This window comes from Oryx dammah, unplaced genomic scaffold (genome assembly GCF_014754425.2).
Source record: "Oryx dammah isolate SB20612 unplaced genomic scaffold, SCBI_Odam_1.1 HiC_scaffold_23, whole genome shotgun sequence".
Lineage (NCBI taxonomy): Eukaryota > Metazoa > Chordata > Mammalia > Artiodactyla > Bovidae > Oryx > Oryx dammah.
The window spans coordinates 117,634,516-117,661,377 of record NW_024070207.1 but is presented as its reverse complement, the minus strand read 5'-3'; the positions used below and the strand labels follow the sequence as shown (position 1 = coordinate 117,661,377).

Genomic DNA, 26,862 nt, shown 5'->3' with positions numbered 1-26,862 from the left:
TTTAATAATCATAATAGAAAAGAAGATATATATAAAACTGAACCATTTTGCTATACACCAGAAACTGAAACTAACACAACACTGTAAATCAACTATACTTCAATTTTTTAAAAAAGTGGAATTCTGGACATAAATCACGTGTTTTGTTTCTACATACTGAAGAACTCGCAATTATAAGAATCTTTGGATATTCTATTTCATATAAATCTCCTACAATTTTTTATTACAATTACATGAAACAGTCTCATTCCATTACATTGTACACCAGCAAAACCATGCAAATTTGTGGTTACTGTTTAAATATGGGACAAATTATACTTAAGACACTAGGAGAGAGATATCAGCAAATAATTACAATGATTTATTTAATGGACCATAATTTCCCACTGGATTTCTTTATTCTAAAAATGGTTTACTTGACTTGTGCAAAAGAGTTAACACAATAGGCTGACATCTTTAGAAGGGCCTGTTGCTGGGGAACTTGGCTTTCGGAATGTTTTCTCCATTACTAACCGATAAGGTCATCTTTGGGGGCCTAGGCTGTTTGTACAGGCAATGTGATTGTGGTGAACACTTGCTTTCCTCCTGGGAGCCTGGAATTTGGGTGGTTGCTAAGCAGAGAATGCCCATGTGACCAGCCTCCTATAGAAACTCTAAAGCCTGAGTGTCAAATGGGCTTCTCTGGGCATAAACATCACACACTGCATTTGTACTGCTGGAGGGAAGGTGAGCTCTGTGTGACCTCTCACAGGAGGGAAAGAGCATAGGAAAGCTGCAGATAGATTTCTCCAGGCTCTCCTTACACGTCTTTCCCTGCCTGAGCAAGCTGTGTATGCTTATTCTGTCACTGAAATGAATTTTAGTACAAATATATTCAGTTCAGTTCAGTTCAGTTGCTCAGTTGTGTCCGACTCTTTGTGACCCCATGAATCGCAGCATGCCAGGTCTCCCTGTCCATCACCAACTCCTGGAGTCCACCCAAGCTCACGTGCATCGAGTCGGTGATGCCATCCAGCCATCTCATCCTCTGTTGTCCCCTTCTCCTCCTGCCCCCAATCCCTCCCAGCATCAGGGTCTTTTCCAATGAGTCAACTCTTTGCATAAGGTGGCCAAAGTATTGGAGTTTCAGCCTCAGCATCAGTCCTTCCAATGAATACCCAGGACTGGTCTCCTTTAGGATGGACTGGTTGGATCTCCTTGCAATCCAAGGGACTTGCAAGAGTCTTCTCCAGCACCACAGCTATATTCAGATTCCTCCTAATCAATTACTAAATGTGTGGGTGGTCTTAGAGAATCCTCCAAATAAGATTTAGTTTGATTTTGCAAGTACTTTTGAGTAGCTTATACAAACCTAAAGAAATATCCTAAAACCATTATGCCTCTTGAACAGATCCCCACAAGTCTAAAACCAGGTGGACCTGGTCTTCATAACTGCTACCATTCTAGAAGATACCAGAGTAGCTAAGAGTTCAGCTCACCAGCTCGAGATCCCAAAGTAGTATTCTTATTGCAGTAAAATATAAACACAGTAAAACATAAAGGTTCTCCACACGGCAGAAAGCAATACACCTAGGGCCCAGGTATATTTTCTCAAAGCCAAGGATTTTTACATTGTGGGTTTTTCAAGACATCGGCGGCACATATGCCATACATTTAAATAATATCAGCCAATTTCTGGGAAAGGAAGCCATTATTCTAGTGTTCAAATTTCTTGTCACATTTGTTTAGGATTGATTACAGACAGTAATCTTGTTTGACAGAATTACAGTCCCAACTCAGCTCACATTAGAGCCTGGCTACTAAAGCAGTTACTTGCTTTTCAATGCTCACTAACACCACATGGATCTGGGCAGGGAGGAGCTGAAGTGCAAGGTTCCTCTGGAATCCTAGTGTCTGCCACTGGATTAAGTCATGGGCACCATTCTTAGTTGGAAAGCCCCCTGCAAGGTGTCAAGATTAGATGAGACTGTATCCTCCCAGGGTATATTTAGTATAGTACGGGATATATCCTCCCCTACATTTAGTACTGTAATGGGTAATAAACAACCACTGCATACTGGGGAGCCAGAGAGACGAAGATAAATAAAATGCTGGCTTCTCTTAAGGAATGCACCAATTGGTGGCTGATACACAGGAATTCTCTGATCACCGTGGAAGCCTGCTAGTCAGCTGTGATTCCAATCTCAGCATCAGAGTCTTGTTAAGAGACACAGTGTCTTGCTCAGGAGTTGCTAGCAAGCAGTCACTTTTCTTAGAAACTACCAGTGAACTTTACCCAGAGACTACCAGCCCCTAGGTGGGAATTGACGGGCCAGCCAGTACAGAGGTGGGCAAGGCACACAAAGCAGATGTCATTTATATATTAGTTGATACTTGCAAATAACCATATAGTTATACGTGAACAATTATGTACGTTATTTCTCCCAGCCATCTAACTTGTTCTACTGTATTCCTCCTTTCACGTGTGAGCACCTGAAACAATGGAGAAATCAGAGTGGCAGGGACGGGTCAGAGCATATATGCAACAGGGACCACACTGGAATATCCAATCTGCTGTTTAATCTGTGCAGTATCACAGCACAAGAAACCCATCTTCATATACAATCTCATGCAGAACCAAGCCATGGGAGCCAGGACAAGTGGAGCTGAAGCTTTACTGAAGCAGGGAAGCGCCTGGAACCACCCACCCCAGTCCACTCCTCAGAGCAGCCTGGATTCCAGCTCCACAGGGCAGGGTGTGAAAATCACTGCACTGGTTCAAGAGTGCAGGGAGTGATCATTAATTCATTAACAGGTCCAACATTCAAAATATGTAAAGCTGTTACCATCTGAACACACAGTTAAAGGAAATTCTAGGGAACTGTGAAGCTCTCATAGCAGGTAATACTGCAAAGGAGCAGGCTCATGTAACAAAGTACACACAGACACACCATGCCACAATCCTCTGTTCAGTCACTAAGTTGTGTCCGATTCTTTGTGATCCCATGGACTGCAGCACACCAGGTGTCCCTATCCTTCACTATTTTCTGGAGTTTGCTCAAACTCATGTCCATTGAGTCGATGATACCATCCAACCATCTCATTCTTTGTCACCTCCTTCTCCTCCTGCCCTCAATCTTTCCCAGCATCTGGGTCTTTTCCAATGAATCGGCTCTTCACATCAGGTGGCCAAAGTATTGGAGGTTCAGCTTTAGCTTCAGCATCAGTCCTTCCAATGAATATTCAGGATTCAGTTCCTTTAGGATTGACTGGTTGCATCTCCTTGCTGTCCAAGGAACTCTCAAGAGTCTTCTCTAGCACTACAATTTGAAAGCATCAATTCTTCAGCACTCAGCCTTCTTTATGATCCAACTCTCACATCCACACATGACTACTAGAAAAACCATAGCTTTAACAATACGGACCTTTGTTTGAAAAGTGAAGTCTCTGCTTTTTAATATGCTGTCTAGGTTTGTCATAGCTTTTCTTCCAAGGAGCAAGCATCTTTTAAGCCATGCATATGGCTTCAGTCACCATCCACAGTGATTTTGGAGCCCAAGAAAATAAAGTCTGTCACTGTTTCCATTTTTCCCCATCTATTTGCCATGAAGTGATGGGATCGAATGCCATGATCTTAGTTTTCTGAATGTTGAGTTTTAAGCCAGCTTTTTCACTCTTCTCTTTCACCTTCTTCAAAAGGCTCTTTAGTTCCTCTTCACTTTCTGCCATAAGGGTGTGTCATCTGCATATTGAGGTTATTGATATTTCTCCTGGCTTGGGATTCATCTAGCCCAGTATTTTGCATGATGTACTTCACATGTAAGTTAAATAAGCAGGTTGACAATGTAGAGCCCTGACATACTCCTTTCCCAATTTGGAACCAGTCTGTTGTTCCATGTCCAGTTCTAACTGTTGCTTCTTGACCTGCATACAGATTTCTCAGGAGACAAGTAAGATGGTCTGGTATTCCCATCTCTAAGAATTTTCCACAGTCCTGGCAGTCCTCAAATGCAGTATCACAAGACTCATTTGCTACAATGAGGGTCCATAATGTAACTTCTAAACAATATATATCTGGTTATTGTGGTAGTAACCCCTACCTAAGCACATGATTCTGGCCAGTTCCTTTCACATTTAAAGTTATTACATACAATATTCTTAGATGAAAAAAAGTAAAGATGTAAATTCTCACCAAACTAGTATTTAAATTGTAAAGAAATTTTAATGAAATTTAATGAAAATTAAATTTTAATGAAAATCCCTGAGGGATTTTTAAATTCAAATTAGACTTTAAAAATCATTGTACAGGTCCTCCAGAAGAAGAGGTAAACACATTTTTAAAAATATTAAATAATAATAAGAGTAGGGTAAATAAGGGCTCAACTTACAATAATGCTATCACAATGAAAAGGGTGGCAAGGATTCAGAAAAAAGAGATGAAATCACCAGTGGAACAAAACAGAAATCCATGAAACAAATCTAAATTACTTAATTGGTGAGGGTGGAGTGGTGTCAAGGGGACGGAGATCCCTACCTCATATACCACACCAAAAATAAAGTCCATATATATTATACATTGAAACTATAAAACTGAAACTGTATCAGTCTCCCAAAGCAATAGAAATAAAAACAAAAATAAATAAATGGGACCTAATCAAACTTACAAGCTTTTGCACAGCAAAGGAAATTTTTTTTTAAAAAAAGAAAGAAAAGACAAGCTACAGAATGGGAGAAAATATTTGCAAATGATGTGAAAGACAAGGGCTTAATCTCCAAAATATACAAACAGCTCATGCAACAACAACAAAAACCAACTGAAAAATGGGCAAAAGACCTTGACAGACACTTCTCCAAATAAGACCTACAGATGGTCAACAGGTACATGAAATGATGTTCAACATCACTGATTATTAGAGAAATGCAAGTCAAAACTACAATGAGTTATCGCCTCACACCAGTCAGAGTGGCCATCATTAAAAAGTCTACAAACAACAAATGCTAGAGAGGGTGTGGGGGAAAGGGAACCCTCCTACACTGTTGGTGGAAATGTAAATTGGTACAGCCACTATGGATAACAGTATGGAGGTTCCTTAGAAAACTAAGAATAGAACTTCCATATGATCCAGCAATCCTACTCCTGGGCATATACCTGGGCAAAACTATAATTCAAAAAGATACCTGCACACCAATGTTCACAGCAGCATTGTTCCCAATAGCCAAGATATGGAAACAACCTAAATGTCCATCAACAGATGAATGGATAAAGAAGATGTGGTACATACATACAATGGAATACTACTCAGTCATAAAAAAGAATGAAATAATGCCATTTGCAGCAACATGGAGATTGTAGCAGACCTAGAGATTATCATACTAAGTGAAGTAAGTCAGAAACAGAAGCACAAATACAATATGATATCACTTATACGTACAATCTAAAATATGCCACGAATGAACCTATCTCCAAAACAGAAACAGACTCATAGACACAGAGAATGGACTTATGGTTGCCAAGAGTGAGGAGAAAAGGGAGAGGGATAGACTGGGAGTTTGGGATTAGTAGACACAAAATATTACATTTAGAGTAGATAAACAACAAGAGCCTAATGTATAGCACAGGGAACTATATCCAATTTCCTGGGACAAACCATAATGGAAAAGCATATTTTAAAAAGAATATATATATATATATGTATAACTGAGTCACTTAGCTGTACAGCAGAAATCACCACAACACTGTAAATCAACTATACTTTAAAATTTTTTCCTCTGAAACTATAAAAGTGCTAGTGGAAAACAAACGGGTAATTATATAATAATCTTTTGACAGGGAAAGAGTTTAGGCATGATACTAAAGACATAATCCACCAAAGTAAAAGATCTGACCACGTTTAAAAAAAACATAAAGACTACATAAAGTCTTTATTTAAAGTTCTTTAGTGAAAATAAAAACTAAGATAAACCTAACAAAAACTAATGAAAACCATTAACAACTTAAAAACAAAACCACTCTGAAAAAGTATGTGTAATTAAACAAAGGATTAATGTCCTTTATATATAAAGAGCTTATTAATCATCAAGAAAAAGGATAATAGCAAAAGGAAAATTAGGGCAAAGGATATGAACAGGGTATTAATAAAACAAAAAAGCCAATAAACATATAAAACATTCATGTACATGTATTACTCAGAAAGCCAACAAAAGAAAATCCCTTTTTTCACCTACCAAAATGACAAATATCTATAAAATAATACTCAGCATCAGCATGATTTGGAAAACTGACATATTACTCTTGTAGATGTGATTAAATCACTTTCATTCAGAGAAAAATGTATGCTTATTAAGAGGGGAAAAAATGACTCTCCACTTTAAAAAATAAACCCTACAATGATATTAAATTTTATGAGAAGCCTACAATGTTGATAATTGTATCTTGAGTCACTGCTAAGGACACAGTAAGCTGGTTACCTTGAAGATAGCTTGCATCCCTGTAGGAGGTAGGCATTCAGATTCCCAGTTGCCGCAAGTAACAGCCCCAGGTATGGAGGGGAAGGCTTCATTGGCCTAGAAGAAAACTCGGGATGGAACTGGACACCAACAAAATACGGGTGATCTGAAATGAGAATAATTAGAATGCAATTGAAGCTGATAAATCTGAGAACAGCCTTAAAATCTTATCCTTAAGTAAGAAAACTCATTAAATGATAAGATTTAACTTGCTACCTATATCATAGCCAGATATTTTCATGATCCAAGTTGGTAGTAGAATTTCAAATTGTAAAACACATCTCACTAACAAGAGATTCAGCACTTTATTTGTGGAAGGTATTAGATCGAGCAAAGTTAAGCAAAAGTTTTTGAATGGGAAGATGATCTGCTATCTAGGCCCTTCCAAGACTTGCAATGGTTCTATTTCCATGGGTGGGGTCCAGGGCAGGCTACCCCAAAGTATGTCTTAATGACATACTGATTGTTTTGAATTAAAATTACTTAAGATTGAGCTGATGTAAGAGGGACACTTTGACACACACTCCACCCAGTCTCCCTAAAAGCAGGAAATAAACCTCTCACGTGAAAGGTATACTCTCAGCATATGGAGGTGCAAGGACATCCTTATCACTAGAGACACGGAATCTGGGCAGAGAAGCCTATATAAACACATTTTGTGACTTCTTTAACTTACTACCCAAGCTCAAATTTCATTTAGATTCTTCACTAATTAAGCACTCAAAGCCTAAGTTTCTTTGTCCTGTTAATTCCTCATATATTTATTGTTTCTGTGTCTAAAAAATACAAAACTTACCTACTTTCTCCACTTTTTAGGTTCCATTTCTAAGAGACCTCCGTTTGTACAATTTTTTCTTTTTCTCCTGTTTATCTGTCTTGCATCAATTTTATTATTAGTCCAGTCACAAGAACTCAAGAGGGTAGAGGGGGAAAGGTCCCCTCTCTCAACAGCCTGATATCCTCATACATCAGGCTAACTGTGTCACTTTCAGATGGCTTCAGGCCATTTCCTACAAGTTCTCCCTTCCCAAGAGATGGGTCCCCTGGGAAAGAAGCAGGTATAACTGCTTTTCTAGTCACAGCTCTGGGCTGGATATTAATCACAGACAGCAACATGAAGCTGATCATGCACTCATATTTCAGCTATGTCAATTTATCTTCCCCTTCATGAATCACAGCCTTGTCGTGGCAAAGGGGCTTGCCTAACTCAATGAAGCTATGAGCCATGCCCTGTAGGGCCACCTAAGACAACAGGTCATAGTCAAAAGTTCTGACAAAATGTGGTCCAGTAGAGAAGGAAATGGCAAACCACTCCAGTATTCTTGCCACAAGAAGCCCATGAATAGTATGAAAAAGTAAAAAGATATGACACGTCAAGATGGCACCCACCCCAGGCCAGAAGATGTCCAGTATGCTACTGGGGAAGAGTGGAGGGCAATTACTAGTAGCTCCAGAAAGAATGAAGTGGTTGCGCCAAAGCAGAAACAGTGCTCAGTTGTGGATGTATCTGGTGGTGAAAGTAAACTATGATGCTGTAAAGAACAATATTGCATAGGAACCTGGAATGTCAGGTCCACAAATCAAGGTAAATTGGACACGGTCAAGTAGGAGATAGCAAGAGTGAATATCGACATCTTAGGAATCCATGAACTAAAATGGATGGGAATAGGCGAATTTAATTCAGATGACATGCATGGATGTGAGAGTTAGACTATAAAGAAAGCTGAGCACCAAAGAATTGATGCTTTTGAACTGTGGTGTTGGAGAAGACTCTTGAGAGTCCCTTGGACTGCAAGGATATCCAACCAGTCCATCCTAAAAGAAATCAGTCCTGAATATTCATTGGAAGGACTGATGCTGAAGCTGAAACTCCAATACTTTGGCCAACTGATGCGAAGAACTGACTCATTTGAAAAGACCCTGATGCTGGGAAAGATTGAGGGCAGGAGGAGAAGGGGACAACAGAGGATGAGATGGCTGGATGGCATCAGCAACTCAATGGACATGGGTTTGGGTGGACTCCGGGAGTTGGTGATGGACAGGGAGGCCTGGTGTGCTGTGGTTCATGGGGTTGCAAAGGGTCAGACACGAATGAGCGACTGAACTGAACTGAACTGAATGGAGAAACAGACATAGAGAACAGACTTATGGACACAGGGAGAGGGGAGGAGAGGGTGAAATGTATGGAAAGAGTAACATGGATACTTACATTACCATAGGTAAAATAGATAGCCAATGGGAATTTACTGCATGGCTCAGGGAACTCAAACAGGGGTTCTGTATCAACCTAAAGGGATGGGATGGGGAGAGAGAAGGGAGGGAGGTTCAGGAGGAAAGGGACATCTATGGCTGATTCATGTTGATGTTGGACAGAAAACAACAAAATTCTGTAAAGCATTTAACCTTCAATTAAAAAATAAATAATTTTTTAAAAAATAAATAAAAAAGAAGTGGCAAGAATACACAGAAAAACTGTACAAAAAAGATGTTAATGACTCAGATAACCACGATGGTGTGATCATTCACCTAGAGCCAGACACCCTAGAGTCCGAAGTCAAGTGGGCCTTAGGAAGCATCACTACGAACAAAGCTAGTGGAGGTGATGGAATTCCAGCTAAGCTATTTCAAATCCTAAAAGATGATGCTTTTTAAGTGCTGCACTCAATATGCCAGCAAATTTGGAAAACTCAGCAGTGGCCACCAGACTGGAAATGGTCAGTTTCCTTTCCAATTCCAAAGAAAGGCAAAGCCAAAGAATGTTTAAACTACAGTACAATTGTGCTCATTTCACATGCTAGTAAAGTTATACTCAAAATTCTCCAAGCCAGGCTTCAGCAGTACATGAACTGAGAACTTCCAGATGTACAAGCTGGGTTTAGAAAAGGCAGAGGAATCAGAGATCAAATTGTCAACATTCATCAGATCATAGAAAAAGCAAGAGAATTCCAGAAAAACATCTACTTCTGCTTCATTGACTACACTAAAGTCTTTGTGTGGATCACAACAAACTGTGGAAAATTCTTAAAGAGATGGGAATATCAGACCACCTGACCTGCCTCCTGAGAAACCTGTACACAGGTCAAGAAGCAACAGTTAGAACTGGACATGGAACAATGGACTGGTTCAAAACTGGGAAAGGAGTACATCAAGGCTGTATATTGTCACCCTGCTTGTTTAACTTACATGAACAGTACATCATGCAAAATGCCAGGCTGGATGAAGCACAAGCTGGAATCAAGATTGCCAGGAGAGAAATATCAATAACCTCAAATATGCAGATGATACCACCCTTATGGCAGAAAGCAAAGAGGAACTAACGAGCCTCTTAATGAAGGTCAAAGAAGAGAGTGAAAAGCTGGCTTGAAATTCAACATTCAAAAAAATATGATCATGGCATTTGATCCTATCTTCATGGCAAATGGAAGGGAAAAAAGTAGAAGCAGTGACAGATTGTATTTTCTTGGGTTCTAAAATCACTATGCACAGTGACTGCAGCCATGAAATTAAAAGATGCTTGCTCTTTGGAAGGAAAGCTATAACAAACCTAGACAGCGCATTAAAAAGCAGAGATATCACTTTGCTGACAAAGGTCTGTATAGTCAAAGCTATGGTTTTTCCAGTGGTCATGTACAGATGTGAGAGATGGACCATAAAGAAGGCTGAGCACCGAAGAATTGATGCTTTCGAATTGTGGTGCTGGAGAAGATTCTTCAGAATCTCTTGCACTGCAAAATCAAACCAGTTAATCTTAAAGGAACTCAACCTTGAATATTCATTGGAAGAAGTGATGCTGAAGCTGAAGCTTCAATACTTTGGCCACCTGATGCGAAGAGCTGACTCACTGGAAAAGACCTTGATGCTGGGAAAGACTGAAGGCAAAAGTAGAAGACGGAGGCAGAGGATGAGATGGTTAGATAGCATCACTGATTCAATGGACATGAATTTGAGCAAACTCGGGGAGATAGTGGAGGACAGAGGAGTCTGGCATGCTGCAGTCCATGGGGTCACAAAGAGTCGGACATGACTTAGCGACTGAACAACAACAACTTATCTCCTGTGATGAAGAGTCTCCAAGTGATAAAAGGATGGCTTTTCAATATGTTAATAGTGGTTATGGCTCAAGGTGGCAAAAGTTCAATATATTTTTATTTTCTTCATTATAATTCTTTGTATCATGTGAACCTTTACAGTGAATCTCTTACATTGGGCTTCCCTGATAGCTCAGTTGGTAAAGAATCACTTGCAATGCAGGAGACCCAGGTTTGATTCCTGGGTTGGGAAGATTGGCTGGAGAAGGGATAGGCTACCCACCCCAGTTTTCTTGGGCTTCCCTTGTGGCTCAGCTGATAAAGAATCCGCCTGAAATTCAGGAGACCTGGGTTCAATCCCTGGGTAGGGAAGATCCCCTGGAGAAGGGAAAGCTACCCGCTTCAGTATTCTGGCCTGGAGAATTCCACGGACTGTATAGTTCATGGGATTGCAAACATTCGGACACGACTGAGGGCAAATAAAGCTGAGAGTTGTAAGAAACCCCTATATGAGCAACTTAAGTTCTCCTAGATGTAATAGGAATGGAAAAATAGTTTTTCTCAGGTATCTGGAATCCCCTGTTTGTGAATGGTAAAAATTAATGGGCAACATTTTCAAATCTGGGTAAAAATTTTCTAGGATTACAAATTCCTCTCCCCACTCAAAACTCTGAAAAACTATGTTTATTCCCAGATTAGGAAGCAACTCCTAATTAGAGACTGGGCAACTCTCTATTCCCATAATTCCCATAGTAAAAGCATAGTTGATATGTAGTCCTTACTTTAAAAATCATTTTAATGGCCATATATATATATAATGAAGATGATGAAATATAACTCTTATAAGAAGAAGTAAATATCATTTTAAATCTTTCAGTGGGATGCTCTATCAAATGATCTGAAAGTCCAGTGTGGAATTCAAAATCACGAGTCCCCGTCACTTCCCACTGAAGACCCCAAACTACTGCTCAGTAGTAAGGAAATCCTGGTTGAATGGCAATATCCACTCTCCTAAGGTTATCATTTAAAGCTTAGTCCTTATTGTAATGAAATAGATAATAGTCTAGCAGACTGTTCTCATCTAATGGTTATAAAGCTTTAGAATAAGAAAGGAGTTCAGAAGTAGGGTAAATGTCCAGGTATAGATGCAAAAGCCTAGAGATGCTTTGTTCTGGTCAGCTGGCTGAGGTTTCAGCTTTCATCATCTGACTATTAGCTGACGCTTCCCTTTGCACCTGTGGGGCCAGGTGTGTCCTGGGGCACTCACTACCCGCTTCAAAAGCCTTGATGCAAGGTCACCATTTGTTCTCTTCTGCAAGGATTGATCTTTCAGTTTTCAGATGATGATCCTTCTCTTATTTTGAGTCTTCTTTATAACATAGTGGCAGAATCAGAGAGTAGTTTTTGTGTTTGTTTTCATTTTTGCTGTGCTCTGCTCAGTCGCTAAGTTGCGTCCAACTCTGTGACCCCGTGGATTATAGCCTGCCAGGTTTCTCTGTCCATGAAATTTTCCAAGCAAGAATACTGGAGCAGGTTACCACTGCCTTCCAGGAGATCTTCCTGACCCAGGAATCGAAACTACATCTCTTGTCTCTCCTTCATTGGCAGGCGGATTCCTCACTCACTGAGACACACCCAGGAAGCCCGTTTTCATTTTTATTTCTCATTAACTAAACAAAAGTTGGAAATCCCCCCCCCCGCAAAAAAATTAAGCTTTGCTATACAAAATGGTAGCCCTTGGCCACAGGTGACCATTTAAATTCATTCAAATTAACTGAGCACATTTTAAGTGCTAAATCCCCAAACAGCTAGTGGCTACCATACTGAACAAGGCAGAATACTCCATCATTGCAGCAGGTTCTACTGAACAGCTCTGAATTCAGAAAATTCCAGTGTAGAAACCCACTATAGCATATCTAGGAAGAAGCCTCCTTGAATTAGAAAGACACTCTTGCCTGGAAAATCCTATAGATGGAGGAGCCTGGTGGACTGCAGTCCATGGGGCGCTAAGGGTCAGACATGACTGAGCAACTTCACTTTCACTTTTCACTTTCATACTTGGAGAAGGAAATGGCAACCCACTCCAGTGTTCTTGCCTGGAGAATCCCAGGGACAGGGGAGCCTGGTGGGCTACCTTCTATGGGGTCGCACACGACTGAAGCGACTTAGCAGCAGCAGCAGCAAGTGTGAAAGCTTGGTGAGAGGAACGCCATCTCCTCTCAGGAAAGTGTCCCCTCAAGAAAAGAAGAGAAACCATCTGTCCTTAGAAAAGAAACCAATGCAGCTTTTAAATTAAAGATGTGATGAATCTTGCAGCACAGCATCTAGCGATGTTTCTGAAAGAAGCTGACAATAATTGTGTTTTTGTACCACTACAGACAGAAGCTGAGCAATGGATCATGTCATAGCCAGGGAAAGAATATTTGAATGAATGGACCATTGCTCTGAATCACTTTATTCAAAAAATCCCCTATACCAAAATGAGGAAAGAGACTGAAAAGTTTTTATTTTAATGACATTCTACCAGTCAAACTGTCTTTTAAATAATACTCTTAATTGCTTTGAAACATATTCTGACATTATACTAATCACAAGCTTTGTTGTTCCTTTCAGAACTCCTTCAGGAATATAGAGATTCATGGATATGGTAAGAGTAGCTAAGATCAAAGTCTTCTGGGAAGTTTTCCTTAATAAAATGAACTCCCTTGCAGTCAGCTTTTTTAAAATTTCAAGGTTTTATAGCGGGTCTCATTTCCTTTCCAACCCACATGAAATTTGAAAGTGTCAATAGGAAATGAAATCCTTACAATGAAAGAAGCTTCTAAGTGTTTGCTGATAATAATGAGAGCCAGGAGAATTAAAGAGAATAATGTATTTGATGAAAGTAAATAAACAATAATTTGCTTAAGAAACTTCTTTGCCCTCTCACATACCAGACTTAAGAGACTTCAACACCAGTGATCCACACTATGAAAATTGTAAATGATGGACATTTCTATCAAAAGGACTACAGAAAATATATCCTCATATTCTAATTTAAAACTTCAGGCATGGATCGATAATCTTAGGTGTAATGTTCACTGAAAACAAGAAGAACAATAGAGTTCCACAAAAGTGGGGGCAGAAGGCGGCTATGGCCTGCTTTAGATCTAGCCCCTCCGGTGACTAGCTGGATGGCCCTGGCAGGTTTCTTAACCTCTGAACTCCAGTCTCCTCTCTAAAGTAGGAATAACTTCACCTGCCTTGTAAGTTACATAGGCACACGGAGTCCCTAGCAAGGGGTCTGGTGAGAAGCATCCAGTGAGTGCATGCTCAATGTCCACTGCTTGCCTTCTTTCTGGGTCCAGGTAACATGCCACTGTGGTCAAAGAAGCCTTTCCCAACTTCAAGTGTCCTCCCTGCTTGGAACTCTGAAGTACCTGAACAGTTTAGAGACAGAAAACGAAAGGGACAGAGAAAAGGAATCTGAAGTAGAACAACAGTGACATGGGTTAAGATGGAAAAAGAAGTAGAAAAGTTAGAAGAGTAAGTAGTCCAGGTTATCTGGAGCCCAAGTATACAGATTGGAAAGGTAGGCTCTAGAAAATGATGCTACCATTTTTAGAGCATCCTGTACACACTAAGCATTCGATAAATGAGGGCAGTTTATCCAACAGATTATTGTCACATGTACCGCACAGTCAGTTACCAGTAGTGAGGAGAACAACAGGCCATTCTTCCTCAGAGGTGGGAGAGAGCAGAGTGCTCCTCAACAGTGGGCTGCCTGCCTTTCCCAGACCGTTGAACCCAGAGGCTAGGAACAAGAGACACCCCAGGAAGGGGGCAGGGCTGCTAAGGAAGCACACTACTGAAAGAACTGGTAGGCTCTGAACACTACATCATTTTATGGCAGTTCACATAAACAGAGCCCCAAATAATTATTATTATAAGCGATCTGTTTTTTCATACACTTTATATTTAGTGTATATTATTTCTATTTAATTGCATATTTATTTCAAAAGAGAGAGGAGAAAAGAACAAACATAATGGGCCTCAAGTTATATCTTTGCATGCTTACAGTTGACAAACAGACTTTAGCTCACAACAAAAATTTTCAAAAATGAAGACCACCACTTACTTGCCAGTTCAATGATTTCCATCCTCTCTCCATCAACATCCTGACCTACAAAACTTAAGTCTTTCTGCTCAAGTTGGCTGATCAGGCTAGGATTCACCTGGAAAAATAAGAAATTAACTGTCTTTGGACAGCAGAGCAATACAGACATATCAGCTTATGAAAATGATTTTCCATTTCGGTGATGCTCTAACTAGTAGTTAATTTCTATTTATAGTCAAACCTCAAAGCCTATATTTAAACCCATAATGAACCTGAGAAATAGTTTAATCACAGCCCTTAAATCTGAGAGGCCCATCTTTTGTTGCCCAAAGATAAGTTTTAAAAAGTAGGACTCTAAGATTACATCAAACTAAAAAGTTTCTACATGTGAAGAAAACCATCATCAAAACAAAGAGGCAGGGAATTTCCTGGCAGTTCAGTGGTTACAACTCCGAACTTCTACTGCAGGGTGCCTGGGTTCAGTTCCTGGTTAGGGAACTAAGATCCCTCAAGCCCATGGCGGGGCCAAAAGACAAACTAACAAACAAAACAAAACAAGGCAACCTACTAAATGGAAGAAGGTATTTGCAAATGACACATCTGATAAAGGGTTAATATCCAAAATATATAAAGAACTCATACCCTTCAACACCAATAAAGAAAAATTTTTTAATGGGCAGAGGATCTGAATAGACGTTTTTCCAAAGAAGACATACTGGTGGCCAAAAAGTACATGAAAAGATGTTTAACATCACTAATTATCAGGTAAATGCAAATCAGAACCACAGTGAGTTATCACTTCACACCTTCTAGAAAGGTTATCGTCAAAAAGGGAATAACAAATGTGAGAAAGGATGTAAAGAAAAGTCCCACAATGGAGGTGGGACTGTAAATTGGTCCAGTCACTATGGGAAACAGGATGGACATGTTTCAAAAAACTAAGACTAAACCTACCATATGACTTAGCTATTCCACTTCTGGGTACTTATTCAAAGAACATGAAAACACAAATTCAAAAAGATATATGCACACTATGTTCACTGGACTATTATTAACAATAGCCAAGAGATGGAGACAACATAAGTGTCCACTGAAGGATAAAGAAGATGTGAGAATATATATATATATATAATAGAATACTGCCCAGCCACAAAAGAGAATAAAAACATGCTTTTTGCAAAACAGTATGGATGGACCTTGAGGCTATTATGCTAAGTGAAATAAATCAAAGAAAGACAAATATTCCATTTGCATGTTGGATCTAAAAGAAAACAAAACCAATGAACAAACAAAATAAAACAAAAACAACTCACAGAGAACAGATTAGTGGTGACCAGCTGGGAAGAGGCTTGGAGGGTAGGCAAAATGGGTGAAGGGGACCAACTGCATGATGATGGAAGGTAACTAGACTTTCTTGAAACCTTGAGACTAGCTTTTTATAGACATCCCCCTACTTGCTTCTTCCCTTGAATTACGTGTAATAAACTATCTCTCCCCAAATGACAAATCTACTTGAGGACTGAAACTATCTTATTTCTCATGTGACTAAACCAAAATCTTTTTTTATATATAGTTACATAAGCACTCTAAAGAGAAGCTTGGAACAAGTTTTCTACCAAAACCCTGGTTATAGGTGACAACTTGATGACCTGGTTCACAGCCCCTTCCCTCATTCATGTCATCAGTGGCCCTTTCCCAAACTTTTCAGCCTCTCCTTCACAGAAAGTGTTTCCTCATCTAAAAGCAAAGTAGGGTCCCACCTGTTCTTCTCAATCTCAACCCCATATGCATACATCTGTGCAAGCTCAGTCACTTCAGTCACGTTTGACTCTCTGTGACCCGCCAGACTCCTCTGTCATGGGATTCTCCAGGCAAGAATGCTGGAGTGAGTTGTCATTCCCTTCTCCATGGGATCTTCCTGTCCCAGGGATCGGACCCACGTCTCCTGCATTGCAGGTGGATTCTTTACCACTGAGCAACCGGGGACGACCCCTTACTCCACAGTGATTTAGTGTGAAAGATGTACCTCATACCGATGTCTGTGTCTTTCTTCTATGAAAGGTACATCACCATAAAGTTTCCCTGTAAAGATATGAAAGTGAAATTAATACTGGAGTAATCACCTTTGGAACCACATCCATGGCATCTGTGTGGGAGAAATCTCTTTGATCTCTGTCTGTCTATCAAAGACCTAAAAATGAACTACACTTTAGATAGTAATCTCGATTTTCTTTTCTTATAGGACTGTGATAGCTTCTTGGAAACTCTGAAGCAGTTCTCAAGTAAGCCATTACCAGTGTGCAAAGGGAAGCCTACTATGGACTGCATCAAAGACTCTCCCTTCACACGCCTGCCTGCAGGGCCGAAAGCCCCAGTGATGTCTGCACCATAGTGTCTGAGCAGATTCCTAACAGGGCTCCTTTTACAAAAGAAGAAAATGAAAACCAAGGGAAAGGAAAAGAAACCAAAGGACTTGTGCAAAGCCCAGGCTCGCTGGCTGCACAGTCCTGTCCAGAGCCCAGACCTCCTTACTCCTGGCCCAACACTTTCTCCACTATGCCAGCCACCTCTGCTTTCACATGGTGCTGGCCACACTGGCTTACATCCCACTTTGAAAATATGCCTACCCTTTGACTAAAATTTGATCTCTACGAATCTACCCCAGAAAACGGAAATGAGGACACAGAGGTAACCACGAAGATGTGACCTACTGCGTTCCTAGCAGGGGACAATCAGGAAGCAGTGCCGCCTCAGGGCCAGAGGGCTGCCGGCACAGATGAGGGCACAGTTCTCACCCAGGGCTGTGTAGTGGAGAATCACACAAGGGGCTGCCTAGACAGGCCTATGTTGCAGTGGTGGCCACAGCCCAAGGCAGCAACTCACGAATACCTGTCTGGGATGGACACGGGGGTCAGTGGGATGCCCAGTGACCCAGTGTAAAGTAGCCAGGAGCAGGGTCTGTCACCAGACACCTCTCTCTCAAGAACAGGCCCCAGTGGGCACATGGAGAAGCAGGATGGCCAAGGGGGTCACAGCACCGGAGCCGTTGTAGCAGCACTAGCCCTCAGCATGCAGAGCCCAGGCTTACAGCCAGGGAACAGGAAGACCCTGTGACGGTGCTGGAATGCATGGCCTAACCCCAGCAGAATCAGGAGCAGGTCTCCACTCCACAGGCAGGTGATTACCAGACTCTCCAAGATGTCATCAGGCCACGGAACAGGATGTTTCAACCAAGAAAGACCCAATGCCTCACATCCCATTTGAGCTTTTGACCTGGATAAAGAAAACGCAAACTGGCTGTATTCTCTATGACTTGGTATGATCAATTATCATTCCTGAACTTCCACTTGCAATTCTGTGCATACAGACTGAGCTCCCTGGTGATGATGTTAATGACAGTGAGTATTGAAGGTATGTGCTTTAGAAGGAAAATGGGCAACAGCAGGAGCAAGGAACTCCTTTGGAAAAACTCCAACATGCCTCTGACAAGGGGTCATTTGAGACAGAGCCTTTGTACTCAAAGTACTGGCTCATAAAAATGAAAGAAAAATTACAAGACATTAGTACAATAATGCCCAGTTGGAAAAAATGGAGACATATATCATGAAGTTACAAGAAAAAGCAGCTGAAAGATCTGAACCTAACTGTGGGAGGATTCTGATTCTCCTTTGACCTCTGATTTTGTCTTTGATCTTCGCCTTCTAGTTCAAAATGTCTTCTCTGCTTCCTTCATTAGAACAGATGACTAAGCAAATCCAGTAACAGAGTTAGCCAATACTATCAGGTGGTGAAGAAAATGGAAAACCCTCCAAAGATAAGGAATTACATTGAGGAGTTATCCTTGAGTCACTGCGACTAGCAGGATATAGTGCAAACTTTTGAACCTGTGTGGCTTGTGCCTGCTGCCTGGCTTAAGGCAAACTTTTGTTTGCTATGAAATCGCAGAGGTGATAGGGAAGAGGGGAGGTATAGTGACTCTGGAGCCAGACTGCCTGGCTTTAAATTCCATGATACCATGCAATGGAAGTGTGCCTTTGGCAAATTACTTCACCTCTCTGCCTCAGCTTCCTCATCTATAAAATAGGGGTAATGATAGTCTTTACTTCATGGCGTTGTTGTGAGGAATGAATAAATCGAAACATGTGATGCACCTAAAACAGTACGTAAACCATGTGATTGCTATCGTTATCTCTAGACTATGAAATCTAAACAGAAAGAATAGAAGCCAGAACCTAAGTTCTACAAGATAACAGACAATATAGGGACCCATCCCCTCAATTCTTAAGACTAGTGTCTAGCACATAGGCAGGCACTCAATACATATTTGTTTAATGAATGAAACATATATATGTGAGGGTGTATATGGTACCTGATAGAATGTTTTCAGAACTTTGGAAATGTTGTTTTGTGCACTTGAAATCTTAATCACTGACAAATCTATTAAGAATGAATTGATGGAATTAATCCATTGTCATATCTATAAAAAAAGAAACAGTGTGTTGAAAATCAGCTCAGAATGTTACCAGGTGAAAACACCTTAAAATCAAAAACTAAGATTCTGATTTGGTGGCTCTCAGGAATCTAGAAAAATGGTATAGATTAATTTATTTGCAAAGCAGAAATAGAGACACAGATGTAGAGAACAAACGTATGGATACCAAGGGGGGAAGGGAAGGTGGGATGAATTGGGAGATTGGGATTAACATATATTCACTACTGTGTATAAAATAACTAATGAGAACCTACTGTATAGCACAGGGAACTCTACTCAGTGCTCTGTGGTGACCTAAAAGGGGAAGGAAATCCAAACAAGAGGGGATATATGTATACATATAGCTGATTCACTTTGCTGTACAGCAGAAACTAATATAACATTGTAAAGCAACTATACTCCAATTTTAAAAAAAGAAGCAAGTAGTGGCAAAATTTTAGAGAAAGAAACCTGATAAAGTCTTAGGAACTACAAAATACTCTCAATGTAGGCAGCAAGACCCCCAACAATGCATATAACAGCATCATCAGAAACAAAAACTGCCAAATGACATCATCTCCTCTAATTCACTACTGGGTAGATTCTGGCTTGTATATAAAATATATTTAACCACTAACAGTCCTGCCAATCCCCACCCTCCTGTTAGTAATCCTAGCATCTCAACCTTAACCTTTCTCTTTCCTTTTCAGAGCAAAAACTTCCCCCCTCCCAAAAGCTATACAAGCTGAAAGGTGGGAACAATCCAAATGTCCATGGACAGACGAATGGATAAACAAAAATGGTATATACATAAAATGGAATATTTTGCAACCTTAAAAAGGAAGGAAATCTTGATACGCTACCACATGGATGAACCCTGAGGACTTAAAGCTAAGTGAAATAAGTCAGCTACAAAAAGCAAATGCTAGATGACTCCACGTCTACAAGGCACACAGAGTCGTAAAATTGTCAGAGAGAGAAAGCAGAATGGTGGTTGCAGGGGTTGGGGGCAAGAGGAATCAGGAGTTGTTTAATGGGTAAAACGTTTCAGTTTTGCAAGTTGAAAAAGTTCTGCAGATGGGTTGCACACCAGTGTGACTATACTGGATTGTACACATAGAAACAGTTAACACAGCAAGTTTTCTGTTCTGCGTATTGTGCTACAATTAAAAATTTTAAAGTAAAAGGTATACATCCTCATTCTTGCCCCCACCATTCCCACTTCTTCTGAGACATCCTTTATCCAAACCCCTCATGCCAACCCTTTGCAACTCAGCTTTCGTTTCTGTCATTTTAATGAACAGCAGATCTGTCCTCAGTGGGGACCTGAGTAATGGCCCCATCCCCGATCTGTGACCTCTGCTCCTCTCTGGACTCCCCTTGCCCCGCCTACCTGATCTGCATCCACCCTCCCTTCCTCTCCCACCTTCACTACCCCAGGAAGCTGTCAGTCTGTCAGTCGTATGCTCCTTTTCTATACCTCCTGATCCTTACCTTTCACCTGGCCTACACATTCCCTATTTTCAGAGGGCTGAAAGAAATCACCCCTAGCGTGTTGTTCAGTTGCTCAGTCATGTCTGACACTTTGCGACCCCATGGACTGCAGCACGCCAGGCTTCCCTGTTCTTCACCATCTCCCAGAATTTGCTCAAACTCATGTCCACTGAGTTGGTGGTGCCATCCAACCATCTCATTCTCTGTCATCCCCTTCTCCTCCTGCCTTCAATCTTTCCCAGCATCCGGGTCTTTTCCAATGAATCAGCTCTTTGCAAAAGTATTGGCCAAAAGTATTGGAGCTTCAGCTTCAGCATCAGTCCTTTCAATGAATATTCAGGGTTGATTTCTTTTAGGATTGACTGGTTTGATCTCTTTGCTTTGCACCCATAGTGCGCAAAAGCTAAAATCACTACCTGATGAGCTTCGTTACCTCTCTCTCTTGGTAGACTTGCCATGCTTTTGCACAAACATCTCTCAACTGCTGTAGTGGTGTCTTAACTTGACTCATTTTTAAGACTTCCCAGAACCTGGTCCTGTACTAATTAGACATTATAGGAGCTAGAGCTCTCTATGTCTATGCAAGAATTTGCAACTGTTTGTCTAATTCAGAGACCCCCAAGAGGCTGCCCAGAGAGAAGATTTTTGGTATATTGGCTGGCACAGTGTTGGCAAACACATAGTGTTTTTATTTTTTAAATAAGTTGCCAACATTTAAAAATCAGGAAGATTTCTCAAAAACTCTGGATTTCCAGATTCTCTTAAAAATTTAGAAGGCTGGCAACAGTGAATCCACAGCTCTTCATCTGACTATCAGCTGTAGCAGTTACTCTTTTGATGGGTCAAGTGCTTGTCATCTTGTCCCAGCCCTGACCACTCCCTATGGCCTCTCCAACTCTGAGGCCCACTGTAACAGCCACTGATTGTTGAGCTTAAGCCATGGCATTTCCTACACTTGGCCGTGTGACTTATTCACATTCCCTACCTGGACCTACTAGCCCAGCTGCTCAATCCAAGGTTGATTCAGTGTCCCTCTCAAGCCAACCACCTGGTTTCGATCAGCTTTCAGAAGCCAGGGGTGGAGTCTTCACTCCTTGAACCTCCAGCTCTCCTCCATAAGATGCTCCCCATGAAAACTGAGGAAGCCTGTTTTGGGGCTCTGGGCATGAGGAGGCACAGCTCTGGGAGCTGTTCAGGGGTTTCCATCCCCTCTTTGATTAAGGTCTATCCATTTGGCAAAGTAAGGTGGTCAAGAGTTCAGGCTTTTAAATCAGCTCAGTCACTTTCTAACAGGTGACTTCACCGTGGTGTGATGCTGCTCTCTTGTGCAGAATGCGGCTGGATCCCAGGGGTATCGAGAGGGATAAATGAAAAAGATGCCATCGTGTCCTAGTGACTCATGCTTAGAAAGTGCACAATCTGGGCCAGCTGCTATCTTTCTCCTTCTCCATTTTTCACTTTTGGATTTTAGCAAATCAGTCCTTTAATTTTTAGAAAACATCTACATTTTATTTTTCATTATCTTATCTCAGTTTTCTATTATGAAAGTGCAAATTTTCTAGTTTAATATTTTCAAAACTCTTTCTTAGATTTTCTGCATTCTTCTGCTAGACCATAATAGCAGGCTGGGAGCCAGGAAACCAGAACAGGGGGGCTGGAGAGAACCCGCAAGATGAAGGGGCCGCCTGCCCACAACTCCTCGGCTGGCCTCTCCTTCCCTCCCACCGTCCCCGTGGGAGTCCATTCTTAACTCAAGCCACTCAGTGAAGTTTACCCCGAGCTCTGAGAGAATCATAGGTCAATACAATAATCTCTCCCCATTCACAATCCTAACACCACACTTGAATAGTGTTTCCTGTGCCAGGCACTCTTCTAAGGACCCACAGATATAACTAAATTAGCCCTCACAAGGCCCCCCACGAGGCAGCAGCTCTTCTGATGTTGATTTTCTACATGCAGAACTGAGGGTAAGCAACCACAGCCAGTGACTGAGAGCTGGAGCTGGAGGGGACTCTGATGGGGTGTTGTGCTCCAGGGGCTGGGCTATAACCGCTCCCAGAGTTCCCACAGGTAAAATGCTCAGGAAAGAGCTGGGCCAGTAAGGGAGACATAAATGCTTTCATCCCTTAGATTAACGGAGCCATGTCCCAGCCCTGTGAACCCCCCTATCCACAAACACACTTTGCTGGGAAAGCCCCAGCAATCGGCAAGAAGCAGCCAGAGAGAAAAGGGACTCCTAGTGTGTGCTGAGACACAAAGCACTCCTAGTGTGTGCTTGGACTGCAAGGAGATCCAACCAGTCCATTCTGAAGGAGATAAGCCCTGGGATTTCTTTGGAGGGAATGATGCTGAAGCTGAAACTCCAGTACTTTGGCCACCTCATGCAAAGAGTTGACTCATTGGAGAAGACTCTGATGCTGGGAGGGATTGGGGGCAGGAGGAGAAGGGGACGACAGAGGATGAGATGGCTGGATGGCATCACGGACTCGATGGATGTGGGTCTGAGTGAACTCCGGGAGCTGGTGATGGACAGGGAGGCCTGGCGTGCTGTGATTCATGGGGTCGCAAAGAGTCGGACATGACTGAGCGACTGAACTGAACTGAACTGAGTGTGTGCTATCCATGGGGTGGCAGGTAGGCTGGCCCACCCCTCTTCCAAAGCCCACCATGCTCCTTTCAAACTCCTGTCTCAGTACAATACTCAGTACAATATTTTACCCCAGCACAGCCTTTCCAGGTCCCTAAATCCCTGGTGACTTTTGTCAAACTGTTTTTTAAATCACTTCATTAACCTAGCCAAGGTTTTTTGTGTGGCGTGGTTATTTCTCAAACTTCCTAACAATCTAATCACACCACAGACTGGAAGCTGTTTTTCTCTATCAACACTGGGATAAGAGATAAGAAAGCTAGAGCAGTTTTTCTGGCCTGAAAATTTCTTCCCCTTATCCCCATCTCTTTCAATTCTTTCCAATTTGAGACTGAACCACTCTGTATCTCTAATGTCATGAATTTTACCCAGATCCTTAGTACAGGGACTCACTCAGTACCTTCCTAACTGGCCTCTCGCCTATGTTCTCTCAAAACAAAAATCTCTTTCTCTTATAGTAAAGCAGAAGTAAGCCTTTCAGTGAAGTCGTTCTCCTTATTATGAGGAAATACAGACAAGGTCCTCAGAAGGAATTACATCTTTTCCTAAACTATTCAATTTGCACCTGCTGCGTCCAGACAGCTTCCCTGGCCTCCTCACCCTAGACTCTGCCGCACTGGCTAGTGGCTAGGGTCACTCTAGTGGGATCTCTGCAGTCTCCTCTGCCAGCTGACGGCTGCCAGCATCGTCCCCATGTTGTCCGTCCTGAGGATGAGGGTCATGCTAGAACTCTGCTGGGAAACCACCAGGATCTGGTCTCCAGTTGCAGGCACTGCACTGCTCCTAATTCCTTCCAATATGTCGTGCTGCGTCCACCACAGGACTGGACACCTCTGGAGGGCAAAATAGCATCCATTGGATTTTAACAACTCCACAGCCCCCCCCACACAGTGCTCAATAGCTGGCTCTCTCCCTCCTCTGCCTCCAGAGTGCCTCCTCAGCACCCTTCCTGCTTCGAGCCCTGTGCATTCCTGATTCTAAAGGCCAGGGTACTGTCTTGGAGGGCAGAGTTACATGGACTGCATACACCATTTGGGACTGCTTTAAATTGGGTTTACTCTAGCGCCCTTAGCATCACACACCCACACCAGATTGTGCAGTGTTTAAACATCCTATGTGAATGGTCGAAATAATGAGTACTTTCTGCTAGGTGGCTTCCCCTCTGGTGGCTCAGATGGTAAAGCGTCTGTTTATAACGCGGGAGACCCAGGTTCGATCCCTGGGTCGGGAAGATCCCCTGGAGAAGGAAATGGCAGCCCACTCCAGTACTATTGCCTGGAAAATCCCATGGACAGAGGAGCCTGGTAGGCTACAGTCCATGGGATTGCAAAGAGTCGGACACAACTGAGCGACTCCACTTTCTTTCTTTCTGCTGGGTGGCAGTTTGGTTTAAAGACCACACTTGACATAGACAAAACAGGCTTCCTTTCCTGGATGTCTTAGCAACAGGTCTGGGATCTGACCAAAAAATTAAGCCGGGGGCCTATAATATTTTGGAGACACTATCCAACAAGTTGTCAGCTGTCCCCTGAAAGAGCTCTGAACACTGTCTGAATTGCTTTGTACTTTACTATGTCCCCAGCTCTCACACTCAATTGAGAGTCACAAGCAAAATGATAAAGTTTATTTCTGAAATCTTAGAACCCTCTCATATCAGAGAGTGCTCTCTCTGGCTCTCCTCTTACCTGAGCCTGACCCCTCTCTAGCCACACCTCATTCTACATTTCTCACTCTTCAAAGCACCCCATTTAACACTTAATGGCTCTGCACTGTATCCCCCTACTTTTCAAAAGTCATCTAATGAGTTAATCAAGTAATGTTTCACTATAAGCAGACAAGTCCTACCAGATAAAATATGTGTGGTTTTTTTAAGTGAGGTGTAATTTACACCTCAGTTAAAATATAATATACAGATCTAAAATGTTTAAAATATACAGATCTAAAGTGTCTGACAAGTGTAACAATCCTGAAATACGTATTTAAAGAGTTACATTTTTGGAGAGTGATCATAATGGTGGGTTGTAGAGCCAGGGCCGTGTGTTCCAGTAGAAGACTAGAAACGGTATGAGAAGAGCGGTCGGGGGCTTCCACCCCACTCACCCACAGTGAGCTGTTTCACCTCTGGGCCCTCTACTTCCTCAGGGATCAATACAAAGACTGGACCAAATGGCTTCGGAAAGCCCTCTTGGACTTATTCTGTCACTAAATAGGATATGTAGGCAGGCAAGCAGCCAAGCAGGGAGCTGTCCTTGAATGCTCCCGAAGAGGGTAGCAGCCTTGAGGCCTAGGCCTCCCGCTTCAGTTAGCCTGTGCTTCTTTTGTTTAGGTCAGGTTTCTGTAAGCCATGGCAAATCCCAAGGCAGAACAGGAATCCCCTGACTTTGTTCAGCCCTCGAACTAAGAATGGGTTTTACATTTGCAAATGGTTGAAAAAAGCCAAAAGAAAAATAATATTTTATAATGCATGAAAATTTCATGAAATTCACATTTCAGGTCCCATAAATAAAGGCTCATTGGAATACAGTCAAGCTCACTCATTTGCATATTTGCCTATGGCTGGTTTCACAGTACAACAGAGTGGAGTAGTTGCATCAAAGACCACATGGCTCCAAACTGAAAATATTTACTATCTGGCCCTTTACAGAAAAAGTTTAACAACCCTTGCTTTAGACCATCTAGGTAATAGACTATAGGCTGGTATCACTCTCTCTTTCCATGTTTAAGTAGAGACTTCAGGATAGATTTCCAGAAACTCTTATTTCTAAAAACCCTTGAACCAGCAATGGGCAATTACCTACACACTGTCTTAATAAGAAAAAGCCTTTGTAGACAAAGACAACACATATATACAGAATACAGGGCAGGAGTGATCCTCTGGGAACACATTTCTTATAAACAGAGTAAATGATTAGTAGTACATTTGTCCAAATCAATTCACTCCTATAACCTCCACTTTAGAAAACTCAAGTTTAACTCATTAAGTGCATACATAAAATATGTACAGCTTTTCTGTATGTCAATCATACCTCAATAAAATGGTTTAAAAAAAGAAAAATCAAGTTGATAGTTTCCACAACGCTTAAGGAACTAACATGTGACTAAGGAAGAACAAGGAATTGGTCTTGATGAATATAAAAATGAGAATTATTAGACTTCTCTGGTGGTACAGTGGATAATAATCCGCCTGTCAATGGAGGGGACACAGGTTCAATCTCTGGTCCAGGAAGATTCCACATGTTTGGAGTAACTAAGCCCGCAAGCCACAACTATGAGCCTGGGAGCTGCAACTACCAAAACCTGTGCATCTGCAGCCTTGCTCCACAACAAGAGAAGCCATCGCAATGAGAAGCCTGAGGACCACAACAAAGAGTTAGCTCCAGCTCGCTGCGACTAGAGAAAGCTCGAGTGCAGCAATGAAAGAAGACCTAGTGCAACCAAAAGTAAATAAATAAACAGACAAATAAATTTAAAAAATAAAAATTAGAATCACTTTAGTAATCCAACCATTCCTGGATTAGGAATCTAGCTAATCCAGTCTATCAATATTGTTAGGCTTTGGTTCTACTTCAAATACTTCTTTTAGATGTCCTAAGTAGGACTTCTTTTACTAAAAAAAACTTTACCTTTCTGTTTTTCCATT

The 26,862-nt window shown here is 41.6% G+C and overlaps 1 protein-coding gene across 1 annotated transcript in view; it reads right to left on the bottom strand.

Moving 5' to 3' along the window:
• CTPS2 (CTP synthase 2) overlaps positions 1 to 26,862 on the bottom strand; it is a 104,530-nt gene that overhangs the window by 9,212 nt on the left and 68,456 nt on the right. Inside the window, exons 14-16 of the mRNA XM_040266559.1 lie at positions 16,637 to 16,692; positions 14,632 to 14,728; positions 6,448 to 6,592 (exon numbers count right to left, since the gene is read on the bottom strand). Of these exons, the coding sequence (XP_040122493.1) occupies positions 6,448 to 6,592; positions 14,632 to 14,728; positions 16,637 to 16,692 (298 nt within the window). The remainder of the gene's footprint in view (positions 1 to 6,447; positions 6,593 to 14,631; positions 14,729 to 16,636; positions 16,693 to 26,862) is intronic.